This window comes from Barbatula barbatula, assembly GCF_947034865.1.
Source record: "Barbatula barbatula genome assembly, chromosome: 7".
Taxonomy (NCBI): domain Eukaryota; kingdom Metazoa; phylum Chordata; class Actinopteri; order Cypriniformes; family Nemacheilidae; genus Barbatula; species Barbatula barbatula.
Genome location: NC_136770.1, coordinates 23,963,810 through 23,986,342, shown reverse-complemented (window position 1 = coordinate 23,986,342; position 22,533 = coordinate 23,963,810). Strand labels below are relative to the sequence as shown.

The 22,533-nt window shown below is 41.4% G+C and overlaps 1 protein-coding gene across 2 annotated transcripts in view; it reads right to left on the bottom strand.

Moving 5' to 3' along the window:
• Nucleotides 1-1,320: 1,320 nt before the first annotated feature.
• Nucleotides 1,321-22,533, bottom strand: part of gli1 (GLI family zinc finger 1) — a 35,540-nt gene continuing 14,327 nt past the window's right edge. Inside the window, exons 2-13 of one of the 2 annotated variants that reach the window (XM_079460025.1) lie at nucleotides 10,990-11,093; nucleotides 8,835-9,034; nucleotides 8,665-8,751; nucleotides 8,305-8,503; nucleotides 7,983-8,142; nucleotides 7,793-7,894; nucleotides 7,112-7,249; nucleotides 6,829-6,978; nucleotides 6,585-6,749; nucleotides 6,231-6,467; nucleotides 5,650-5,965; nucleotides 1,321-5,491 (exon numbers count right to left, since the gene is read on the bottom strand). In XM_079460025.1, the coding sequence (XP_079316151.1) occupies nucleotides 3,051-5,491; nucleotides 5,650-5,965; nucleotides 6,231-6,467; nucleotides 6,585-6,749; nucleotides 6,829-6,978; nucleotides 7,112-7,249; nucleotides 7,793-7,894; nucleotides 7,983-8,142; nucleotides 8,305-8,503; nucleotides 8,665-8,751; nucleotides 8,835-9,034; nucleotides 10,990-11,060 (4,266 nt within the window). In that variant the 5' untranslated portion in view covers nucleotides 11,061-11,093 and the 3' untranslated portion in view covers nucleotides 1,321-3,050. The remainder of the gene's footprint in view (nucleotides 5,492-5,649; nucleotides 5,966-6,230; nucleotides 6,468-6,584; nucleotides 6,750-6,828; nucleotides 6,979-7,111; nucleotides 7,250-7,792; nucleotides 7,895-7,982; nucleotides 8,143-8,304; nucleotides 8,504-8,664; nucleotides 8,752-8,834; nucleotides 9,035-10,989; nucleotides 11,094-22,533) is intronic. The other variant, XM_079460026.1, reaches the window with a different exon arrangement.

Here is a 22,533-nt window from a genome sequence, read left to right as displayed (position 1 = left end):
TACTGAAAAAATACTTCATTTAGAAATATTCTGATCTGCAGATATGACTCGGGTCCCTCGATGCAGGTCCATAGATTTAAATGGGCCCCACAATCTAAGGAACCATCCGTCTCCTGTTAACGCCACAAATGAGCTTTAAAACAATCGTTCCTAACAAAATCGTTCCTATTCAAATCAATAAATCTGTTTTCAATTTCGATACGCTTTCCAAACAACAGAGTATGAGAGCGAAAGGAAGAAGCGTAGAGGATCAGAGTCAGTTTTCTAGAAAATAACAGATGGGGGAATTGAGTCAGCGGAGTTGGCGATGGCCATGTAGAGGGCAGGTCTTCATTGGTTAAATGCAGAAACAGTATTAAGATCTGAGGCCGACTCAGGGTACCAGGGACCAGGAGTCACTGCTGTATGCACACACACAGGCATGTAGTCAAATCTCTCTTTTGATCTTATAATTGGGGACAGGGAAAGGATAAGTATGGAGAGGATTATCTTCGTCAGAAATGTTCTCTTTGTAACCAAAGGAGGGATCTTATGTGCCAGAGTAACGTAAACCCTGTGTGGCTCAGCTGTAAAGACACAACGACCGTGAGCTGAATGTTGGCGCCACCTAGAGGACCGTGACGCGGTCCCACACCCAAAAAGTTGTAGTTCAACCAAAGGAACGTGGTCATCATTTATTGATCAAAACTTGTATAGGACTATTTTTATCTGTGGAACAGAAAGATGTTTTGAGAAAAGTGGTTTTGTGTTCATTCAATGGAAGTCAATGTTGTATGGTTACCCACATTCTTCAAAATATCTTCTTTTGTGTTCTGCAGATGAAAGAAAGTCATACAGGTTTTTCATATTTTGTGTGAGCTGTCCCTCTAAAAATAAAGACACTACCGTTTCATTGACTCGCGTTCTTGCAACTTGCATTGACAGCTTGGAAACACCTTGGGTTGTTGCTTTCTAACAAGGCAACACGCACGAAAACGAGAAGTTGAAAAATATACTGTCATATAGTGTGACTGCAAAAAACTTTTAACAATATATGTTACATTATGTTATAGGCTAACTATAAATATTAATAAAGTAACATAAGAACGATTTTCTCTGTGGTTAGCTTTCTTCAAAATCTTTGCTGTCAGAGCATAGAACACATTTATTTGTCAACTACCCAAGTGCAGATTTTTACAGAAGGTTAAAAAACGAAATCTGGCAAATTTTAAAATACAAGTTTGTCTTAAATCTACTTTTTTTTCCAGCTGGTTTACATACATCTGCTGTGTTCAAGAGTGAAAGCAAACATGAAACATCATAATACAACATCGTTTTCTTCCATCACAGGCTCCGTTTATTTATAAACTGGTAAAATATAGTACCTTTGTACAAAAATGTAGAAAACGGTACGCAAAAATATCACGTTCTTTTGTAAATAGATGAGATAAATGCTAATATTATAAAACTGTTGCGAACTTTTGCCAGCAAAAAAGTTTGAGTGAACTGTGACAGATATAAAAACACACTTATATGCAATACCACAACATGTTTTTTTTTCTTACAAAAAAAGAGGAAGTGATACAAAACATTCTTTGTCACAGCAATACGGACGTACATAAGAATCCTGTGAGTGGATGTGCACTTTCTCAGTGCCAGTTTATCTTTGGTATGCCACAGAAACTGGATTTTTAAAGAGTTTCATTTATACTGTGTCCCTCTATAACACGTTCTTGAAAAAGGATTTTTCAAACCGGTTAGGCACAATGCATACAAAGGGTTGAAAAACACTTGAAATCAATAACTTGACAAGTCAAGCAAGACCTTAAGCACATAAGTATGTGAATGCAGAGGCTCCTAACTATGAAAACATGATTTAGTGACAGCGAGGGGTGCTCTATGGTCAGTTTTCTCTTTCAGATCAAACAAATGCTATAACAAAGCAACACTGCTGTGAAACTGAAGGACAGAGAAGTTAGTTAACAAGAATATGCTAATTATTAGCTAATGATAACAGAATTTTGAAGGCAACTGTAGCGCCCCCTTGAGTGTTGATGTTTGTTAATGCAATATTAACGAAAGAACATCGCAATAACGTAAGTACGCTGAATCAACTCATTCAAATATAAATCGTGTAGCGCCTGACCATGCGTTTGCATTTGCGTTTGCTTACCTGTGTTAAGTACGTTTCTGGCAAAAATGACTTGTACCTGCACTGTACTGTACACTATATAGAATCTTTAAAATATATATATTTCACGACGTTCCTCAGCTCAGTGCTGTTGTCAGTGCAATGCGTGTGCATGCTAGCTTGGTTCATGTAGCGCAGAGAAAGAAAAAATCTTACGAAAACGCAACTCAGTGCCGTTACCATTTAATGTACCTGCTGTCTGAAAGCAGACAACGCAGAAAACAAACACTAAACCTTTGAATGACACAAAATCTAGAAAGATAAGGCTTAAAATACTGTCCTATAACCTGCCATTACGACGGTTAGCTCTGAGTTTGTATTTTTAAGTAACACCCTTTCTACCTTTCGCTTATACTCTGTGCTTGTGTATATCCATCCATCAGAGTATTTGTGTCGTTCTGACACATTACATCTTCTTTCTGACATGTAGTACCTGTGAGAAATCAAACATTTTAGGCCGCAGTGGTGAAAGGCACTTTTATCCTGCCTCAACTAGTAGAGCGTGCCTACAACGCACCCAGACTCCTATACTTTATATCCTGTTTTGTGATGCTCTAATGGCTTTTTCGCCAGTCGCAAGTCAAGATATGTCTCAAGATTTTATATCACCCATTTACAGTTCAACGCTTATACAGTATTTACATCTTAACAGATTTCTACCATAAACAATCCCATAGTAGTGACTGGAATGCCCTTGCAATAACAATAAGGCTCCTGTGGTAGCGTTTAGCAACATATTTTACACAACCAAAACGATTACGTCAGATACACAAAATCTGTGAAATCCCATGTTGGGCACTGGAGCATTTCATTTCTGAGTCCACATGCTCGTTTTGGCCCATAGGAGAATAGTAGGACCTCCTTCAATTATATAAAGACTTTAAGACAGCGTGTTCAAATATTTGTTCTCTCCAACCAGAGATGTCAACACAGAGGTCATGTCCCCGACTGCCATATTGGATAGGCCGCTGGGCAGAGTCATGGATGTCTGGGGTGTGGTGAGACGAGAGGACGTCTGAGAGGAGCACTGGTGGTGCCCCATGGGTGCATTGATTGGACTGAAAGATGAAGGCTCCGGGTCATCAATAATGGACGTAAAGTCAATCTGAGCATTCTCCAAGTCCAGGTTCTCTAAGGCATTGGACATGGGTGCCGGGTCTGTCAGGTGCTGCTGGGCCAGGCACGGACCATCCTGGGGTTCCAAAGTCTTCTCTATGTCATGGTGCATGTGAATCTGACCCGAGTAGTACAGAGGATTGTTGTTGTTGAAGTTTTCTGAATGCTGCTGCTGTTGCTGAACGGGTGGTAAGCGTACTCCTCTTCTAGGACTGGTGGTGGAGTGGACGGGACTCAGTTGTGGTGGGCTTCCCAGGTATGCTCCATTTGTCTGTTGAGTGAGGCTATTCTGACGACTTAGAGGCTTCCGTCCCTGAGGTGGACGGGGTACCATGTCCTGGCCATAGCAGGAGCTCTGGATATTACCTGTATGCTCTTTCATTGAACTGGGAATTCGATTATGCTGTGGACTCATCATGTTCTGGTTTGGGTAGCCTTGGTAACTGGTGCCATGATACTGGTTAGCTTGGGGACTGAGCTGCATTATTGCTGTTTGTATTCCCATGTCCATGCCGTCTGGCTTCCCAGAGAGACCGTCAGCTAGCCTCTGCTCCTGTTGCTGTTCCCACATAAGAGCCTGCTGAGACTGCACGTAGTTTCTCACCAACATCTCCTTCATTTGATGCAATGGCGTCTGCGACCTGCGGCTTTCTGCCAACGCAGAGCCAGCACATCCAAGACTTATTCCTCCACTTGTGAATGCTGCAGTCTGGCTCTGCTGCTGAAGACCAGCTTGTGTTTCCATCTGACCGTGATGGAAGTCACAGTTGGCATTGGAGGACCTTCCCATCAGGCTCTGTCCTTGTGACTGTGGTGGATATCCTTGCATGTTCCCAGTAAGGCGTTGCTGGTGTAAAGGTTTGTTGTTCTGGCAAGAGCTGGATCCTCCAATGGAGGGATGGAACTGCTCTGGTTTTATTGCTACTCTTTGATGGCTAGGGTTAGTGGTGGAGTCATATACACTCTGTTGAGGGTAATGTTGCCCTTGCATGCCTGCGGCCTGGTACTGAATGCTGGTCTGGGGGCTATGGAGCGGGTTGGTCGGTCCCCAGGGCCCTGATTCATCGCCCGGCTGCCCCTGACTGGGAAAGTGTGGGCCAGAGGGGCTCAGCTGACAGGTGCTCATGCCATACTCAGCTTGCTGTAGAAGACTGTTTGCCATGTCGTTCTGACCCATTACCCCAGTGGCACACATATCGTCACGCTGGCCCTGGTAATTACCTTGCATCTGAGATTGATAGACTTGATCCAAGCATCCAAGGCTTTCTTGTCCAGGAGAGAGTTGACTGGCATTGTGAGGGTGGTGGTGATGTTGCTGGTAGCCCATGTAGGCTCTGTCCCCACCCTGGATCATGTTGCCATGTTCTCTGCCTTCTGCAGTGATCCCGTGAGATTCCATGGCCATAGTTTCCATCATGACATTTTCAGTTATGCTTGGTGGTCGTGGTGAGTACATATGACGGCTTACAATGGAGTCAGAGCCACACTGCTGCAATGCATTGCGCCGACTCATAAGCGAGACGTTACTCAGGCTGTTAAAGCGTTGCACTTTGGGCAAGCCCTGCGGGTCAGCCCCCGAGCGTGCTGGATCACTGGCACGCCTTGTGTTGTTGCCAGGTGCCTGATGTGGGTATATCACTCCAGTGCTGTATTCAGCATTGGCACTGTGCCTTCTTGTGCCCCCTTGCTGCAGAAAAGGAGGAAGAGGCTGGCTGTGGCGTTCTCTCAGGAACGTAACGTGTCTGCCTGGGGTGCCAGGTTGGTCCATGTTGGGTAGAGGGGTGGGTGGTGGTCCGCCAGTCGCGGCGGCGTATTTAGCCTTTAAACTGTACTGCTGTGCAGGAGTAAGACTTTGTAGACCAGGCAATCCACCAGCATTCTGACATGATCCAGGCCTTTGGCTGTTTTGAGAAGATAACTGGTCATTGGGTACGTCAGGCCCCATCACAGACTGGCAGTGACCACTCAGACCGACTTGAGAGACATCACTGGAGCGTCTACTTGAGAGATAAGGAGAGATCATAGATGAACGTCGGCTCACTGTGTAGGCAGAGCTGAGGCTACTGGTGCCACTTCCACGCCGATCGTTTGGCGGGCATGACATACCCATCCCACCTCCTCCCACCTCATGGGCAGAGAGCTCCATTACTCGCCGGTTAGAGAGCAATGGGGAGGGCGCACACATGCTAGTCATCTCTCCCGTTGCTGAAAGGAATTAACAACGAAGCTAGGTTAGCATAGCAATCCCTTTATATATACATATATATATATGTATATGTATAGCAAATACAAGTTGCATCACGTCAATAAATTCAAGAATAATTTGTGAAAGGTTGTTAGGTGCATTTTGCTTGGTCTTGTACCTGAGAGAGCAGGAAGTTTATTTCCTGAATTCCGTCCAGGAGGTGTTGGTCGTCGAATCTGCTTCAGTTTGTCAATCTTCAAGTTCTCCAGCCTTTTTAAGGCTTGTACAGACATGCACATCCCTCCTGATCCAACACCACCACTGGAGTCAACTGCACCAGTGTTCCCATTTTCCTCATGTGTTGTCAGGTCTTCAAGGCTGCCGGCTGCATTGAGATTCATCTCAACACCGCTGTCGTTGTTGTTGGTGCTCCCTAGCGGGGAACGTTCGCTGCTGCAGGACGACTGTCCGCCAGGGCTTGGTTGGGATTTCTGCTGGAAAAAGAGGGAGCAGAATGAAACTCTGACGTTAAGGTTTTGCTTATTACACAAGTAGATATCCGCTAAGAAAATGAAAATTAAGATAATGAGCTTTTGTTAAATAATAGTTCAACCAAAAATGGTCCCCATTGACTTGACAATAGTAATTTTTATTAGCATAAAATAGCGTCCATTTTTTGGGTGAACTATTCCCTTAACAATGGTTTAAAAAGACAGCTTATATCTGATATCCAGCGAACAGCGCATCTGCAAATCTTACCAGTGTGGATTCTGGAGCAAGTAATTTGCAGTCTTCTCTGCTCCGCTCCTCTTTCTCTATGAGCAGTTCGGGACCTGCAGGGGTTATTCCAGATCCTGGGGGACGTGGGCCGGTGTCCCCTCTGTGCTTTTTAGTGATGTGAGCCTCAGGTCCATGTACCGTCTTCACATGCTTTCTTAAGGAGCTCGGGTCAGTGTAGCGCTTCGTACAGCCAGGAATCTTACAAACGTACGGTTTCTAAAGGACAGAAGTAGGAGAGTATGGTTTTTAAAAGAAATACACAGACAAAAATGACAACGCAGGTATTTATGTTTATACAGTGTGTACAGTACATGTTGAAGAATGCTTTTATACCTCATTGGAGTGTGTTCGGTTCTGGTGTTTGGCTCGGTCTGAGGCGTTGGAAAATGCTTTGTTACACCCCTCGTGTTCACACACATAAGGTTTCTCACCAGTGTGCGAGCGCAGATGAGTCTTCAGATTCTCCAGGCGAGAGTACGCTTTGTTACAGCCTTCAAACTAAGACACAGACACACATTTACAACCTAAAAAAAAAAACAGGACACTGACGACGAATGGACAGTCTACGCATACTCACAGTGCACTTGTGAGGTTTTTCTCCAGTATGTCTGCGCATGTGGACGACAAGCATGTACTGAGCTTTAAACGGCCTCTGTTCTCGAGAGCAGTCCACCCAGTGACACACAAACTCTTTCTTCTCTCCGTGTATGTGCTCATTATTGATGTGCTGTTGAAGACGAGACAAAGTGATTTATTTGACGCTTCTGATTTCACTAGCATGGTTTGCTCCTGAAAATCTGTGAGGTGAATTTGTTCACGTTGAGCATTTGTACTATTACAGTAAAAGGAAATAGGCTTACGTGCACGAGCTGTTCCTGGGTATCAAACTCTTTACTGCAGCTCTCCCAGTGACAATTGGTCTCATAAATGGCCTCTGGTTCTGGTTTCTCCTCCTTATCGAGATCATCTCGGCCCTCTAGTAGGCCCATAAGAGGATCCTGTGAAAAACATAACATAGTTTGCACACAGAGCAAAGCAAAAATGTTAAAACTAGAGATGCACCGATAACGATAGTCATTTATTCCGGGTGATATCTAACAATACCGATACTGAAGATTAAATTAAACTTTCTTAATGTTATTCATTCATATAATTACTATTAATATTGAACATCATACGAATGATGTTACTTCACGTTGTCTATATACAGAGCACAAATTAGTTGCATTTTCCTATCCTCTTTTGATTGACATATCGGTCCTGACCATTGGCTGTTTTTAAACTGATTTAAAACCGATTGTTTGGCCGATATATTGGTGCATCTCTAGTTAAAAGACAAATGTCCAGATTTCAACTTACATACTCACAAGATTGTTGTATAATTGAGAGAATGCACACACAGTCACTCGCTCAATCGCTATGCAGAGAAAGCTTGAGGTTGTAACAACAAAATCGAATAGTATAGCGCACAAATGCAGTTCCAAATTTTTTTTGGCCTTTGTGATTAGGCCGGTCAAGCACAATGGGTTACTTTTCATTACCTGGGTTCCAGTTGATGATGGACTCGCCACATCTCCTTCTGAATGATCCTCCAGATTCTTAATGCTGTCCATCACGCTACCCAAAACAGGTTCTGTCTTCAGCTAAAGATTCACACATGCACATGTTAATTCTTACTCAACGCTGAATGCTGTATGACAGAACGCGATGGGGGGATGAGAGGAATCTCACATGCGGGTGTTTCGGGGTAACGTGAAGTCTGGGGTTGTGCGGGGGCAAGCGTGGTGAAGGTCCATGGCAGGATGGAGAAGGGTGACCGTGTGGACTGCTGTAAATGTTGCCCTGAGGTCGGGACTGGTAGTTCATTGAGCCTGAATAACCCAGCGATGGACTGTAATTGTAAGGAAGAGAAGTTAATGAGATCATGAGGAAGGTTCTGTTGACATCTGAACCGTGCATTGTTATTTTATCTAATAATCCTGCGTATTTGTACGACTTGCATCATATGGCATAAATCTCATGGCGCAGAATTGTGCAACTCTTGCATATTTACCTCATGGCACCCACAGACAGATGCCCGTATGAGCTGGCAGCGTTTTGCCCACAGCGAGAGTTAACAAACGCCACCAGCGAGTTGGGAGATGTGCGTATAACCGTCTGCAGGTCCACGCTGGCGTCGGACAGGGGAGAAATGGACAGCGCACGCTTCTTACTCAGCTTTAACATGGAGCGGGGTGTAGCGAAACAAGAGGCTGTCAGACAAAGAGAAGTTCTTTAGTAATCATCACATTTGTTACGTTTTAGAAAATATACGGCAGATGCAAATGAGATACGGCAGATTGTCTACAGGTTGTCACGGCTTAGAAAGCAATGAATTCGACGTGACCGAAAAACAGACGTTTGGGCACCTCACCGTCTCTTGAGCTCATGTGCTCTGATCCCAGCTGGTTGTGATGCGATGACAACATGTTCTGGTTACAGTAGGGGGCGCCGCTGACAGCTGAAGAACACGGTGATAATAAGTCTTTATAATTTTGTAGATTAAGCATTTTTAAAGAAAAGGTCAAACGAGTTCATACTCACCCACTGGCGGAGGCATACTGCGATGTCCCATCATGCTGTGGGGTGGGGGTGCATGTGGCGGCCTCATGTAGGGATCCATGCAGGCTCCAGGGGTCATGGAGGGGTTGTACATGTCTCTGCTGTCTGCTGACTGAGCACTGGGGAGCGCCACACATGCAGATAACCTCTCACTGTATTGAGATCGTACTGAGGGAGCCAGTCTGCACACAGGCAGAGTACATATTTTGTTATTTTAATATATTGTTAATTACATATTTATTTCTAGACAAACAACGTGTTGTTTAGAAATAAATATGAACATGTTTCCTTTGCAGTGTTTGGGACTTGAAATCATCGCAGAACTGTTTGTCCACATGGACAACTAAATTAAAACATAACATTTTTTATTTTGTAATTTGGGAGGTCATAAGATCAGGAGGTTTGTTCACATCAATATAATCAAGTGTTTAACTGAAAACACTTAAAAGTGGAGGACTATTAATTGTCTCTGTCTATTAATTGTAATGCATGGTTATGGCCACTACAAGGCGCCACAACCTTTAAGTCCCAGTGAAATAAAAAATTACAATTCTTATTTTTTCATGAAATATTGCAGCGTGTATAGTAAATAGATTATCAATGTTGGTCACTTTCATTCTAAAATTAATGTATCTTCAAAATCTTCAGTTGAAATCTGAAATGACGACAATTGGACGGCTTGGCCGGTTTCAATTTCAAAATCAATGCAACAGCTGTTTTTGCACATCCAATCAAATCCGCAGTGAAAAACGCGTGCCACGCCCAATCATTCCTTTGAAATTCCTTTTCACTCGGTAATGCGTCATAATACGGAAGGATTGCAACTTCCGGTTCACGGGGACTTTAAGCTTTTCCACAAACCACATCTGAGGAAAGACTCAAGACATACGAGTGGGAATCCCCGACATTCTTCTTCCTGTCTCTCTCTCTCTCTCTCTCTCTCTCTCTCTTCTCGTTGTCTGACTCTTTCTCTTTGATTTAAGATTGAAATAACTTGGTCTCTGTCTATTTTTCTCATCTCTTCTTCATCGTCATCATATTTTGTGATGGTGTCTCTGATGATTTACAACAGCGTGTGTGTTCTGCAGCAGTCTAGTCTTCTCCCACTAATCCATCAGTCTCTCTCTCTCTCTCTCTCTCTCTCTCTCTCTCTCTCTCCCCCGAACCTCTGCCCAAAGCTCTCTCTCTCATTGGTCACTGTTGAAACTGTAATTTTTTTGTGAATAAACTTCCATATCTGGGTTTGTTCAGCACACAAATCTCTGATATGGCTCTAGAAGATGTGGAATATAGTTGTACAAACTTATTAACGTTGCAGACACATTTGTTGAAATCGACTACAAGTCAGAATAGATTTGTTGGCACATTTTGGTCCATAGAATTATTAAGTTTAATTGTTTTTAGACTTAATCTTGCGTTTCAAAATTTGTTTTTTAAGGGAAAAAAAGTCACATCGACATAATATAGTCAAATAAGTAGAAAGAATGAAGTTGATGGTGAAAGAACGTTTAGGTAAAAGCAAGAGTATTAACTGCTTTAAAAGTTCCTAAAACTAAAAATAGTGAGACTATAAGGATTTAATCCATTGGACAAAAATGCATTTTCCACCTTTGTTTTTGGGATGAAATGACTGAATAAAGTCTCTCTCTGAGGTAACCCGAGTCTGGTGTGGTCAGTCATGCGGAGAGTTTCTGCTCTCTGACCAGTAATAAGCAGCTGTCATAGGGAAAGTGGGCGAGAGACAGAGAGATTCTTAGAGAGAGAGAGCGAGCGAGCGAGGCTGACGCCGCTTCAACATGGGTGGCATTCAGCAGGAGGAGGAGGGCTGGGGGAGGAGGAGCGAGCGAGGGGAGATTTCTACATCACAGAGAGGAGCACTGCCAAACTTACAGGCCTCGCTGTATCCTAACCGCACTGTCAATGCGCCTGCATCATGACATCATTGTTTTTATGAAGAAGTCATGTTTGGAAAGGAAAGGAGACTCAAGAAGTCCCTGCTGATGCTTGAAAACTTAAAAGATTTATTATTTCTCTCACAATCCGTATGTTCGGCAATGACACTATTCGTGTGTCAGTAAATCAGGTGTATTTAAATAAAAAGAAATGTTGTGTTGCTATGTAATGTAATGGCTCTCACCCTCTGCTTGGTTGATGGGCAGTGTTGTCGTAGTGGTACAGCCCCTGGTGTGGCTGCATATCCACTAACATTGAGACGGGAACGGCTTGTACACCCACGGATCCCTGTGACGACAAATGATGTACACGTTATACAAACCTGCAAACATCAACGAGAACACATTTCATGTGCTTCCTAACCATTTTATCACCCAAAATGAAAATACTGTCATCGTTTATTCGCCTTCAAGTCATTCCAAAACCGTCTGCAAAACACAAAAAAAGATATTTTGAAGAACGTTGGTTACCGAACGACACTGAACGCCATTAACTTCCAGACATATTTCAAAATATCGTCTTTTGTGCTCCACTGAAGAAAGAGTCATGTGCAGGTTTTCAACCACACGTGGGCGAATAAACAGTGACAGCCCTGTTGAAAAAGCAGCATATGCTGGGTTAGGTATGTTTTGATGCTGGTTTGCGCTGGTTTAAGCTGTTCCTTAGCTGGTCATGTGCTGGGCAAACCAGCATCAAAACATACCTAACCCAGCATATGCTGCTTTTCTCAACAGGGAGAACTTTAATTTTGGATGAACTATCCCTTTAAGAGCATGAGTATGATTTTAACTCATGTGCATGTGTGTAGGTGTAGATCCGGTAACGTGTGCTAATGAGTTTCAGACGCTAAATAGAGATCTATTATGAAGTCACAGCTGCCTGGTCCAATAAATACCAGGAGGGAGGTCTCCTACACACACACACGCTGAAGCACATATGGACACACACCTGTCAGAACACACAGGGATTGACGGGACAAGAACTCAGAAACGACATGTCATTTAAAGTTAACGTGCATTTGTGTGCGCCTGAGTGAGGCCTACACATTAACAATAGGAATAAGGGCGTGTAGTTAATATATTAACGTCTATAAAAATCTCTATTTGGCATTTGGGGCACTGAAACAAGCACATTTCAGCCCAGCAAAATAAAACACATTACATATTAAATTACTGTAATTATTCTGACACGTAATTAGTTGTGAGGGTCGCAAATTGTATTTGAGAAAAATATTTTTATTTTTTTATTAATATTATAAGCAATTATTCGGTGAAGGTCAGAGTGCACTTAAAGGGATAGTCCACCCAAAAATGATGACAATTCTGCCATCATTTTCTGACCCTCAAGTTGCTCCAAAGCTTTAAAAATGTCTTTGTGCCGTTCACCACGAATAACGATATTTGGAAGAATGTTAGCAACTGACATTTCTAAGATACCATTGACTACCAACGTAGATTTTTTAAATCCTTTTTGACCAAAAATTAGATATTTGATATGCTAGCAAACAGTTCTGGGGCACCATTGAATACCATATAAATTTTTTCTACAATGATAGTCAATGGTGCCTCATAAATGTCAGTTGTTAACCTTCTTTCAAAAATCTTCAGAAATGTATACAGGTTGGGAACAACTCGGTAACCACACATTGACCACAATTGCACTAAAGTAACAACATAGATATCATTTTTGTAAAACAAATGGTGAACAATCCACCAAAATACTGATTGATGGTTGATAGTTTTACTATGAAAAAACATTGTAATTTTCATATGAGAGACGCTGTGAGTTTCCAAGATTTTTTCCATTCTGACTTGTCTGTCTGTGATGGTTCATAAACAGAGTAAATAGTGTTAAAGTCTCTGACACTCTCATTTTTTACTCTCTCTCCCTTTTCTCTCGTTCTTGGCTCAGTGCTTTTCTCGCTCCGTCTCTCTTCCCAACCCCCAATCCCTCCGCCGTTCCCTCCCTCCCTGCCGGTCGAGGTGGGTGTTCTGGCTGTTATGACTTGGAGCGGATAATGGCCGCCCTAATGTAGCCAGGCGCTCCTGATGTGGCCCAAAGAGAGGAGAGAAAGGGCCGGGCTTGGGCTCGGGCCAAACGCCGCGAGATTCCACCTCTTTTTCCCCCTCTCTCCCCACTTCTGCAGTACTGTTGTTTTTTCTTTAATGGTGAACTTTGTTTTCCAATTTTGGCATTGTTTTTATAACCTAATGGAATTCCTCAGATATTTGTTTCGTTCACTGGACATCAGACTCAACCCGAGGGCCGGGGGAATACAAGTGACTGCTTGACATGACGTAGGCAAAGTATCAACAAGAACGCTGGTCTGTCATCAGTCCGTTTTTTGCAGCTTTTGTGAGTCTGAATGCGGACAGATGCTACACTATACATTCGGCATTCGGCCACCTGTTACCTTATCACAAAACTGTCTAAATAAACACAGAATCAATAGCTAAAGGTGCATTGATAATATTTGGCGGACACTTTTGTATTCAAAGTTGTTATGTTGTCGTATTAAAAGTGTGTGACCGACTCGTGTCATCTGTGCCGCTAATGCAATGCTTTGCCAATTTTATACAAAGAGGTGAAACACGTTTATAAAAGTCAAATTTTACAGTGTTAAATCAGCAGATGTTGTGATGGCAACCATAAACTGTTTCATGGAAACGTCGCTGAAAAAGGGCGTCTTCGTTTTTCCAACATCTGTTCCCCTCCTTTCGTTCCTAACCTTTACGTCTCTCTCTCTCTTTCTCACTCTCTCCAGACTGACCGCCCATCCTGCCCCGTCCATACCTGTGGTTTTCTGTACCCCCACCCACCCACAAAATCCTCACACCTCCACCAGCTCTCGCTCGCTTGCCTTTCCACAAAACGTGTTCATAATTTATAACGTTATTAGCTTCACATTCACATTCTTCTCATCTCTCTCTCTCTCTCTCCCTCTCTCAGTTCTGTGTGTAGTTAACGTCTTCAGGCATTAACTGTATCAGGATATTAATGTGCAAAAGTCACAGACTTCTCTTTGAACTCTCTATGAGGACTGCAAGAGTAACACCGGCTGGAAGGATGAAGCAGGAAAACTGCTCCATCAAAACACTCACAGCTGGAACACAGCTGGACTACATGCGCACACACACACACACAAATACAATATTTGTGCGGACTTGTCTTAGACTTCTATTGTTTCTATACTGATCCATAATTTACTAAGTCTAATATTCAGTTCCCATCCCCAACTTATAAAGTGTAGGTGAACAAAAACAGGCAGTTTCTCTGTGACCACAGTCTCACACCATCTAAAGGGACTCAGAATAGACTCCCTGAAACCTCGTAATAACCCCTGGACTTACCGTGACCACGAGGATTATGTGTAAAATAGACAAAATAACCAGAATCATCACGGGTGGCCCAGCAGACGTGCGCATACGTTTCGGGATTTGCTACTGTAATTTCTTTCTAAGAAAAGATTATTATTTTAAGTCATAAAACATTCCATGGTGATCAAAAATACCACATTAATGTCAATGTAGCATACAAAGTACCATGGTTTAACCATCCGGTACCATCGCTGTACCACAGTATCGTCACGGTAGTATTATAAGTGGAGCAGGAATACGAGAGAAGCTCTTATGAAGCTAGAAGGAGAACAAGAGGAACATGAATTCCAGGAGAACACTCCCTTTTTTCTGAAGACAGAAATCACAAGAGACCTTTAGATTTTCAAGCTAGTGTGACAGCATGCAGGGCATCCCCACACGCACACGGGACGTGATGCGGGCTGAGATCATGTTTCTGTCTGACCTGAGGGCGGATGCAGTTTAAAATTCACATTCATAAAGGTGCAGTGAGTAATTTTTCATTTATTGGCCAAGATGGCGTATGATGCGTTAAAGGGTGTGGAAAGAGCAGGGTCAGTTTCGCAATAAATGCTATTCATTAACCACAAGCACACTCATAATCTCTTTATTATCTCATTCCTCCTGACAAAAAGAGGCAAATGTCTCTCTATTTGAGGCTGTTTACACACGATCGTTTTCAAGTGAAACGTTAAAAGAATTATGGCTTTTGGTCATCTGTTTACACAGAAACTGTGTTTTAGGGGACTGAAAACGCAATCTTTTGAAAATGGGTCTCAAAGTGCAGCTATTTGAAAACGCCGCTGATTTCGTTTCCATGTAAACTGTAAGACGGAACTTTCTGAAAACGATGACGTCACACGTATGCGTATTTCGCGGTCAGTCGCATGAGTATAGCCAAAACAATATGGCGGCTTCCAGTACTGTGAGCTCTCGCTGCTCGACTATATTTTAACGTTTCCTCAGCAAAATGTGGATTTGCTGCACTAATAAGGCCAGCGGAGACACACTATTTACATTCGCCAGACTTTAAACACACATATATGTTGACCAACAGTATTAAAAAGCACTTTTGGCTTATAACTGTACCTGTGCAAAGGCAAGTCCTGTTTCTTTACACAAAAACATCGCCATCCGCGATCTCAATGTGAACTCATACATTTCTCATCAGTTTTACCCAAATCCAGATTATTTTACCTCTACAAGAATCTACATTCAATTTACACCTCCATACTCCATGTGTTTGTACACCTCCATAGTCTCATTTTGTTCTGTTTTCATTTCTCCTGAGCAATTTTTGGAGGAACATCTGAGACTGAGTTAATGCTGAGATGAAACAACCGGGAACTCCACCAAATCTCCTGTTCATTCCAATGTGAAGATTCACAGATTTTAAAGAGTATTTATTACAATGTCCTTAAAAATACATTTCATGCGGTGTGTAATGTTGCTGTGTGTGAACGTAAGCAGTCTGCCAAGTTGTAAAGCCGAAAGTGAACGAATATCAAACTCTGAATCACAAAACTCTGATTCTGAATCACAAAAAAAACGAGTCATCTGTTGTTCTAAGTTCAGTTCAAGGTTAGATTTGGGTCACTGCGTGTCATGCCCGCCGTTCCATATGCGATACTGCACGTGGTAGACAAATCACAGCAGACTAGACCATCTGACCAATAAGATCAGAGTGGGCTGACAGAAAGGAGGCGGATTAGACAGATGAATCGCCGAACGAAACATTTGAGAGTCAGTCAAGAAGTAAGATAATAATAACTGCCTGTATGTATGTACTCCATAAACCAAAGTAGGACCTTAACAATATCTATATATTTACTCTTTAAAACGTTGACATATGAGGATTTTCAAAAATCATTTCATTATGTTTTCAATTAGTTGGGTTTAATTGTGTAAGTTAGCTGTATTTGTTGAGTTATTGTGCCTCAAATCAAAACCAACCAACTGCAGTTTGATTAAAATTGATTGGAATGCACAATAAAAAACTTGATTTTTGATAACTTTGAAAAACAGAGTTATCTCATTTTGGAACCAAACTCCTCATATATTTTCAGGGGTTACACACGTGCAGCTCAACACATTGTGTGGTCCTTCTGGGTCAAATCTGATTCATTGCACTGGGATAAAGTCGCAGACATGAGTGTTTATACGCATGTCTAAATCATTAGTGAGAACGGCTTCGCTGTGGACCTGTGCATTGTTAATGCCAGATCACTGGACTCCAGCCCGAGTCATTCTCTTTTCACTTATGTAACATTATGGATCACATTTAAAGGGTAATTTGGTGACATGACTCGCACAGATCTTTCCAGTGAGGTCCCAGATGCGGCTCTTTCGTGGCCAGGAGATCGGATGGAGTTCTCCGTTTTATATAGAGATATAAAATTACAAACAAATGATACAACTACATAAAAAAATATGTATTTGAGTCAATTTGACGAGAAACGTTTGAGTTCAAATTGAGATCTTCAATAATATTAAAGCAGCACACTCAGTTCAGACAGTTCAGAATTTATCCCCCTTTCCTACTAATGGAAAGTCAATGGGGGCAAATATTGAAATGAACTACTCCTTTAACTTTTGATTGCAGACTTGACAAATCTGAGCTCAGTTTGAGACATTGTTGACATCTCTTCTGAAACTCTGATGACAGACACCTTCTTGAGAGTTTTGATAAATATCGGAGACGCACTATGCAAAACGTTTGCAGTCTCTCTCTTTAATATCATTTAAGTTAATTAAGATATAAAACAGATCTCGTCTGCGATTTTTCTTTCGTACGTAAAACGATCTCGCAAACTATGACAGAATGAGCGATGGTCAACAGCAGTCATTTATTCTCCACACATTCAGGCTGTGAAAAAGTTTTGGTTTCTCACTTTACGAATCCCAAGAGCACCAAACCCTAGTTTTTTTTTTTTGGTAATTTGCGCACATTTTTGCACACAGTTTTTTTTTAAGTAAACTTTAATTAAAAACTGTTTGCAAACTCTTGACGTGTTAAGTATTTGCACACAGTTTTTAAAAGTAAAACACTATACTTTGCCAACTGTGTCCAAAAGAAAAGTTAGTTATTTTTTCTGTGCACCCACTCCACCATCACACGGTGAGAGAAAGCCATCCACATCAACTGTGTCACCAAAAGCCATTTACATCACTAAAACACTAACAAATGAGCCCGTCAACTCACGGAGAAAGAGAGAGATGAGAAGTAAATGAGTTGAAGTTGCTCTCGGCTGAGAGAGCGGTATTCCTCTGTGTGTGTGCATGCGTGTGTGGCCCGAGCGTGAGCCAAACATCGCTCAGAAATGCTCGACGTCAAAGATTCACTGATCAAATTACACACACACACAAGCTGCCAGACAAACCTCAACAGCCAATGCTTGATAACAGCTTAACAACTCCTTCATAAAGAGCTTCAGAAAGCAGATTTAACACAGTAAAGCCGCTACGCCAGTAAAACAAACATCATTCTTGGGCAGCAACAGCGATTTGCTCGCACCGACGTCAACATTCTGTAACACATTGCAACTGATCGTCCACACGCCATGTCCAGTTTGGAATGCTAACACAATTGACTTTAATATTTAATGTTTTAAAAGTACAAAGTCTGTAGCACAAAATAGCAATGTCTACTACACAGGACTACATTTTTGTAAATTCAATACAAAAAGTTGCTTCAAAAGGAACCTTTGTCTGAATGGTTCAATGTCTTAAGTTTAGTTGACAAAAATATGATTTAGCAAATGCATGTTTTTTCATGAGAAAACTAACATTTTATTTAATAATTTTTTCCGAAAAGAATGACTTTGACTGAGTAATAAAGAGAGGACAGCCAAGAGCAAAGAATAGATGGGAACTCTTTTATTTTTAATATTTTATAAAAAGCTTCTCAGGGTGAGACCTCAAGAAACTTAATAAAATGACAAGAAAACATTTATGCATAAAGACTACAACTGTTGTAGTCACTGTTAAGTTACAACATAATTTCCATAGTTTCCTTTGTTTCATTTTATAATTTTGATACATTTTTATTTTTATAAAATGTGGAAAAAATATGAACACGTATGCGAGTGAATGTCCCAAAACTGTTGACCGATATTGTACGTATTTTTGCAGTTGTATATGCACGACTTACTATTCACAACTTACTTCACAACTCACTTTCTACGTTTCTTGGGTTATGTGCACGTTTCTAAACACCAAGAGCTCCTGACGCTCCTGAAATTCCAATCATATTAAACACATGAATAACACATATTTTACATTACTGTATTTAACCCGGTGTTATTGAGCAATATCTTATTTTATAATGCTTCATGGACGAGAGAAAGAGCGAAGAAAACTTCCAGCACACAACATGGAAAAAATCTAGGAGCAGGAAGTTGGCTGAAACTTGTGTGTGAGAGAGTTTGACTGTGTGTGGCATTCAGACGCCCTCCAGCTCCATCACTGCACTCGCAGAACGAATGAAAAACAAAGACGGAGGGAAGAGACGCTGCTGTGTTTTGAGTCTTGTACTCATTGTTTTATCTAGAGAAGCATCATTACAGTGTCACCGTCTCGATGGCTAAACAAAGTGTCAGATTGTTGCCTTATATTTCGAATTTCCGAGTGAAACTAAATTTCGAATGAGAAGGGAAAAGGGGGCGTGGCTTGTTTTTCCACTGCGATTTGATGTATAAAAACAGCCGATGGATTTTGAAATGAAACTGGGAGCAGACTGACAATTGAAGGGGAGGAGTTAATGGACGCTCTGCCCAGGGTGTCTAATTTACATAATTTGAGATTGATAGTCGCTAGTGCATTTTTCAGATTTTTACTGAAGTTTACGAGGGCACATGAATTTTAAAAAGAGAAGCTATTTACAATAAACGCTGCAATATTTCATGTAAAAATAGGAAGTGTAATTTTTTTATTTCACTGGGACTTTAAGTAAAATCTAAAACGTTTCTTGAAATGATTCAAAGCCAAATTTAGTTATTTTTTAACCCACAATGCACAGTGATTTTCAGGTTACATCAAAAGTACACTTGTTAACTCCTCAATTCCCATGACTAAATGCTGGTTCATTTTGAATTAAGAATAAAGTTTCAATTTTTGATCGAAAAACGTATAGTAAATGCTAACATGAACTAGATAAATATATTGTAAGTTTATGGGAATGCATTAACTAATGTAAACAATCATAATGTACTGTTACTAATGTAGAAAATTCACTTTGGACCATTTTAAGATCCAAATCCATCCATAAATTCATATTGACATATTGAGGGTCAGCTGTGGCCTAATGGTTAGAGAGCGTTGGGCTTGTGATCAGAAGGTTGCCGGTTTGACTGAAGGGCCCTTGAGCAAGGCAAGGCACCTTACCCCTGATTGCTCTGCAGTAATGTGCCACTGTATAAAAAAAAACTACTTGTAAGTCGCTTTGGATAAAAGCGTCTGCCAAATGAATAAATGTAAAATGTAAATATGACAGTCCTGGAATAGACCGTTTCAAAGCAACAACATAAACAAAACCGTTCATTCATTTTCGTTTACTTCTTCTCAAATGTCATTCTTCATATAAGGAATAGTGAAGGAGTGAACGAATGAGCGCATATAACATATTCTGTTCGTTTCCGAAGAAAGTCTTTTAAACACCGCTCAAACTAGCACAACAGCAGGGTGTTGCTATGCAGTTGCTAAAGTGTTTCAAGTGCTGCGTCTGGTTGCTAGGGGGATTCTGGACTGTTGAGGCGACCCCTAATCCTCTGATATTCTGCTTTGTGAATCTGGCTCAGGTGTATCAATTATAGTAAAAAAAGACGTGTGATTACCTACAAAAGCTGCCAAAGTCTTTTAAGTAAACTTAAAGGTTTCAAATTAAATAGTTTAGGTTTTATTTAATAAGGTTATATCTGCAATTCTGCAGGTACTTCACACAAGCTGCCGCACATTGTTCGTCACCTATGGAGTTCTCATGAACATCAGGCTTTATTGACCAAATTAAAGAGGGTCAGGCCACAAAAACAGGCCACTGGCACCTGATCCAAACCTCTCTGTGGGTCATCAGCTATTTCCTTATTCATTACGACACAAAGAGCGAGACTCTGCGCTCACTTTTCTCTTTGTCGATCTCTCTGGATCTCACAGTAACTCAGACTGAAGAACAGTGAAGTGGTGAGGAGGTTAAACTCTCTCCTACCTGAGGAGGCTCAAACATTTCTAGTTAAGAGCAGAGGGAGGCGGGTGAGAGAGGAAAAGCTCTCATGTCTCTGAGAGTCGGCCGGCTGTAGGGCTCTTGGGAAGTTTGTCTTGTAATTGAGTAAATTGTTGACCTCCTGTTCAAACTGCCCGAGATACTTGGAGGGAAAAGCCTTCTGAATAATAAATGCCCCTCTCTCCATCCCAGTATCCCGGTCTCGGGCCACCCCTCCTCTCTCCTGCGATTGTGCCGCCAGTCAAAGGCTGTGATTTAGGGGGGAGCCGTACAACCTTTTCACTTTCTCTCCTTTGCTTGCGCATTCTCTCTTTTTCATTACGTCCTTTGTTTGCACCGTGAGATGAATTCTAATCATCTACCCCTCCTGCCCCGTCTCACTGCCCTCCCCCAGTCCCCCCGTAAATTCACTTCTCATCCTCACACTGTACATCTCTCTTTTTCCATCTCTTTCTCTATACGTCATCTTTCTCGATCATACTGTCCTAAAGAGGACCTCACAAGAATTTCTTTAAAAAGTGACTCCAACTATTTTACTCTAATAAATAAATATTTCAGTTGAGAAATTTCACATCTTAGCATTTAAAGTTTCTCTCGCACCTTCAGCTGAAGAATATCAGGGTTTGAGCTGCTTTACTTTCACACGTAGCTTCATAGCGGCGCAACGGAGAAGAAAAAGATGCTTACAATAATCTTGTGATTCTGTTTGCTCTGAGGCTTTACATTTCTGCCCCATTGTGAGGTTTCTTTCAGGGATCAGGGCGGCAAATGGATCTCACATTCAATCTTATTCGAATGCTGACAGCAGCTTGCTGACATCTGTATATAAACATGAGTTTTGCCCTTTTCTGATGCTGTGTAATATGAAATAGTTACACATAAAAACAAATGCTGGATTATTTTCAATCCAGCGTTGAGTCAAAAGATGCTGGGTTGTTTCAACCCATTGTTGGGTCAAACTATTTTCTGGGATAATTGAACCTTACATTTGTATCTGTCCCTTTGTGACTCAAAGACAAATGAGCATTTAAGTCATGTCACGATATAAACATATTTGACAGGACGTCAATACAAAAATGCAGGAATCTGAAAGCAAAAGTCTTTATTACCCTTCACTTAAAACATTTTTTATTTAAAGTAAAAAAGGAATCTTAAAAAAAGGAAAAATGAACTGCTGGCCATCTAAAAATATAACAATATCTGTAAATATTTGTAAAACATACAGTGTTTTGCAACCATCAATGTCTTCAAATGACATTTTCTAGCTTTCGTACCACACCAAGAAAGACTTATGTGGTCATCTCCATCATTTCTACCCGTTTACAAATCACGTGACATTAGTGTTCTTTAATCAGTTTTAACAGCCACATTTAGACGCGGCAGGTCTAGAACAGTAACATTTCCTGCATTTCGAGTCTGATGCTCTGATATAAATAACATCTGACCCGGGGTCAGTTTCGAAGAGATTGGAGGGTCTGGTTCTTTAATTCTCTCGTGAAGTGTTTGTTGGGAAATCCTGAGTAAATCAAGTGTTTGCTCACGCTTTGTGAGCTGCACATTTTATGGACTTCCACTGTTGACAATCGCTTCACTTCTGTTGGCTTCGCACAAGCAGGATAACGTTGTGCAAATATGCCTGCGAACACTCACTACACACACACACACGTGTGTGTCAATGTCCCGTACGATAGGGTCTTGGCTAATATTGTTACTGTATTCACTAATGGAAACAAAATGGCCCCAATGAGACCCGGCAAAGCACACAAATTTATTGTGATAGACTGATGTGTTATTTTACCAATGTATGGCCATATTGAGATTATTTTAGCCAATAAACTTGCCATCTTGGCCAATTAACAGAAGGTCGTCACAATATTTCCGAAAACATACTGAAAGTTCCATCAATGCCATATTAGCAAAGCAGATGTTTTTAACCTATGGTTGGGTAAAATATTGGCAAACTTTTGGGTTTAAATTAATCTAGACTATAACTATAGTTGACCCGATTATGGGCTGATACTTTGTATTAGCACCTATTGTACTATTGCTCTTTGTATGACATATCGCTTATGGCTCCCCGAACTCTTTGTAAGTCTCTTTGAATGAAAACGTCTGCTAAATGACTAAATGTAAATGTGATACAACCCCACTTTTGGAT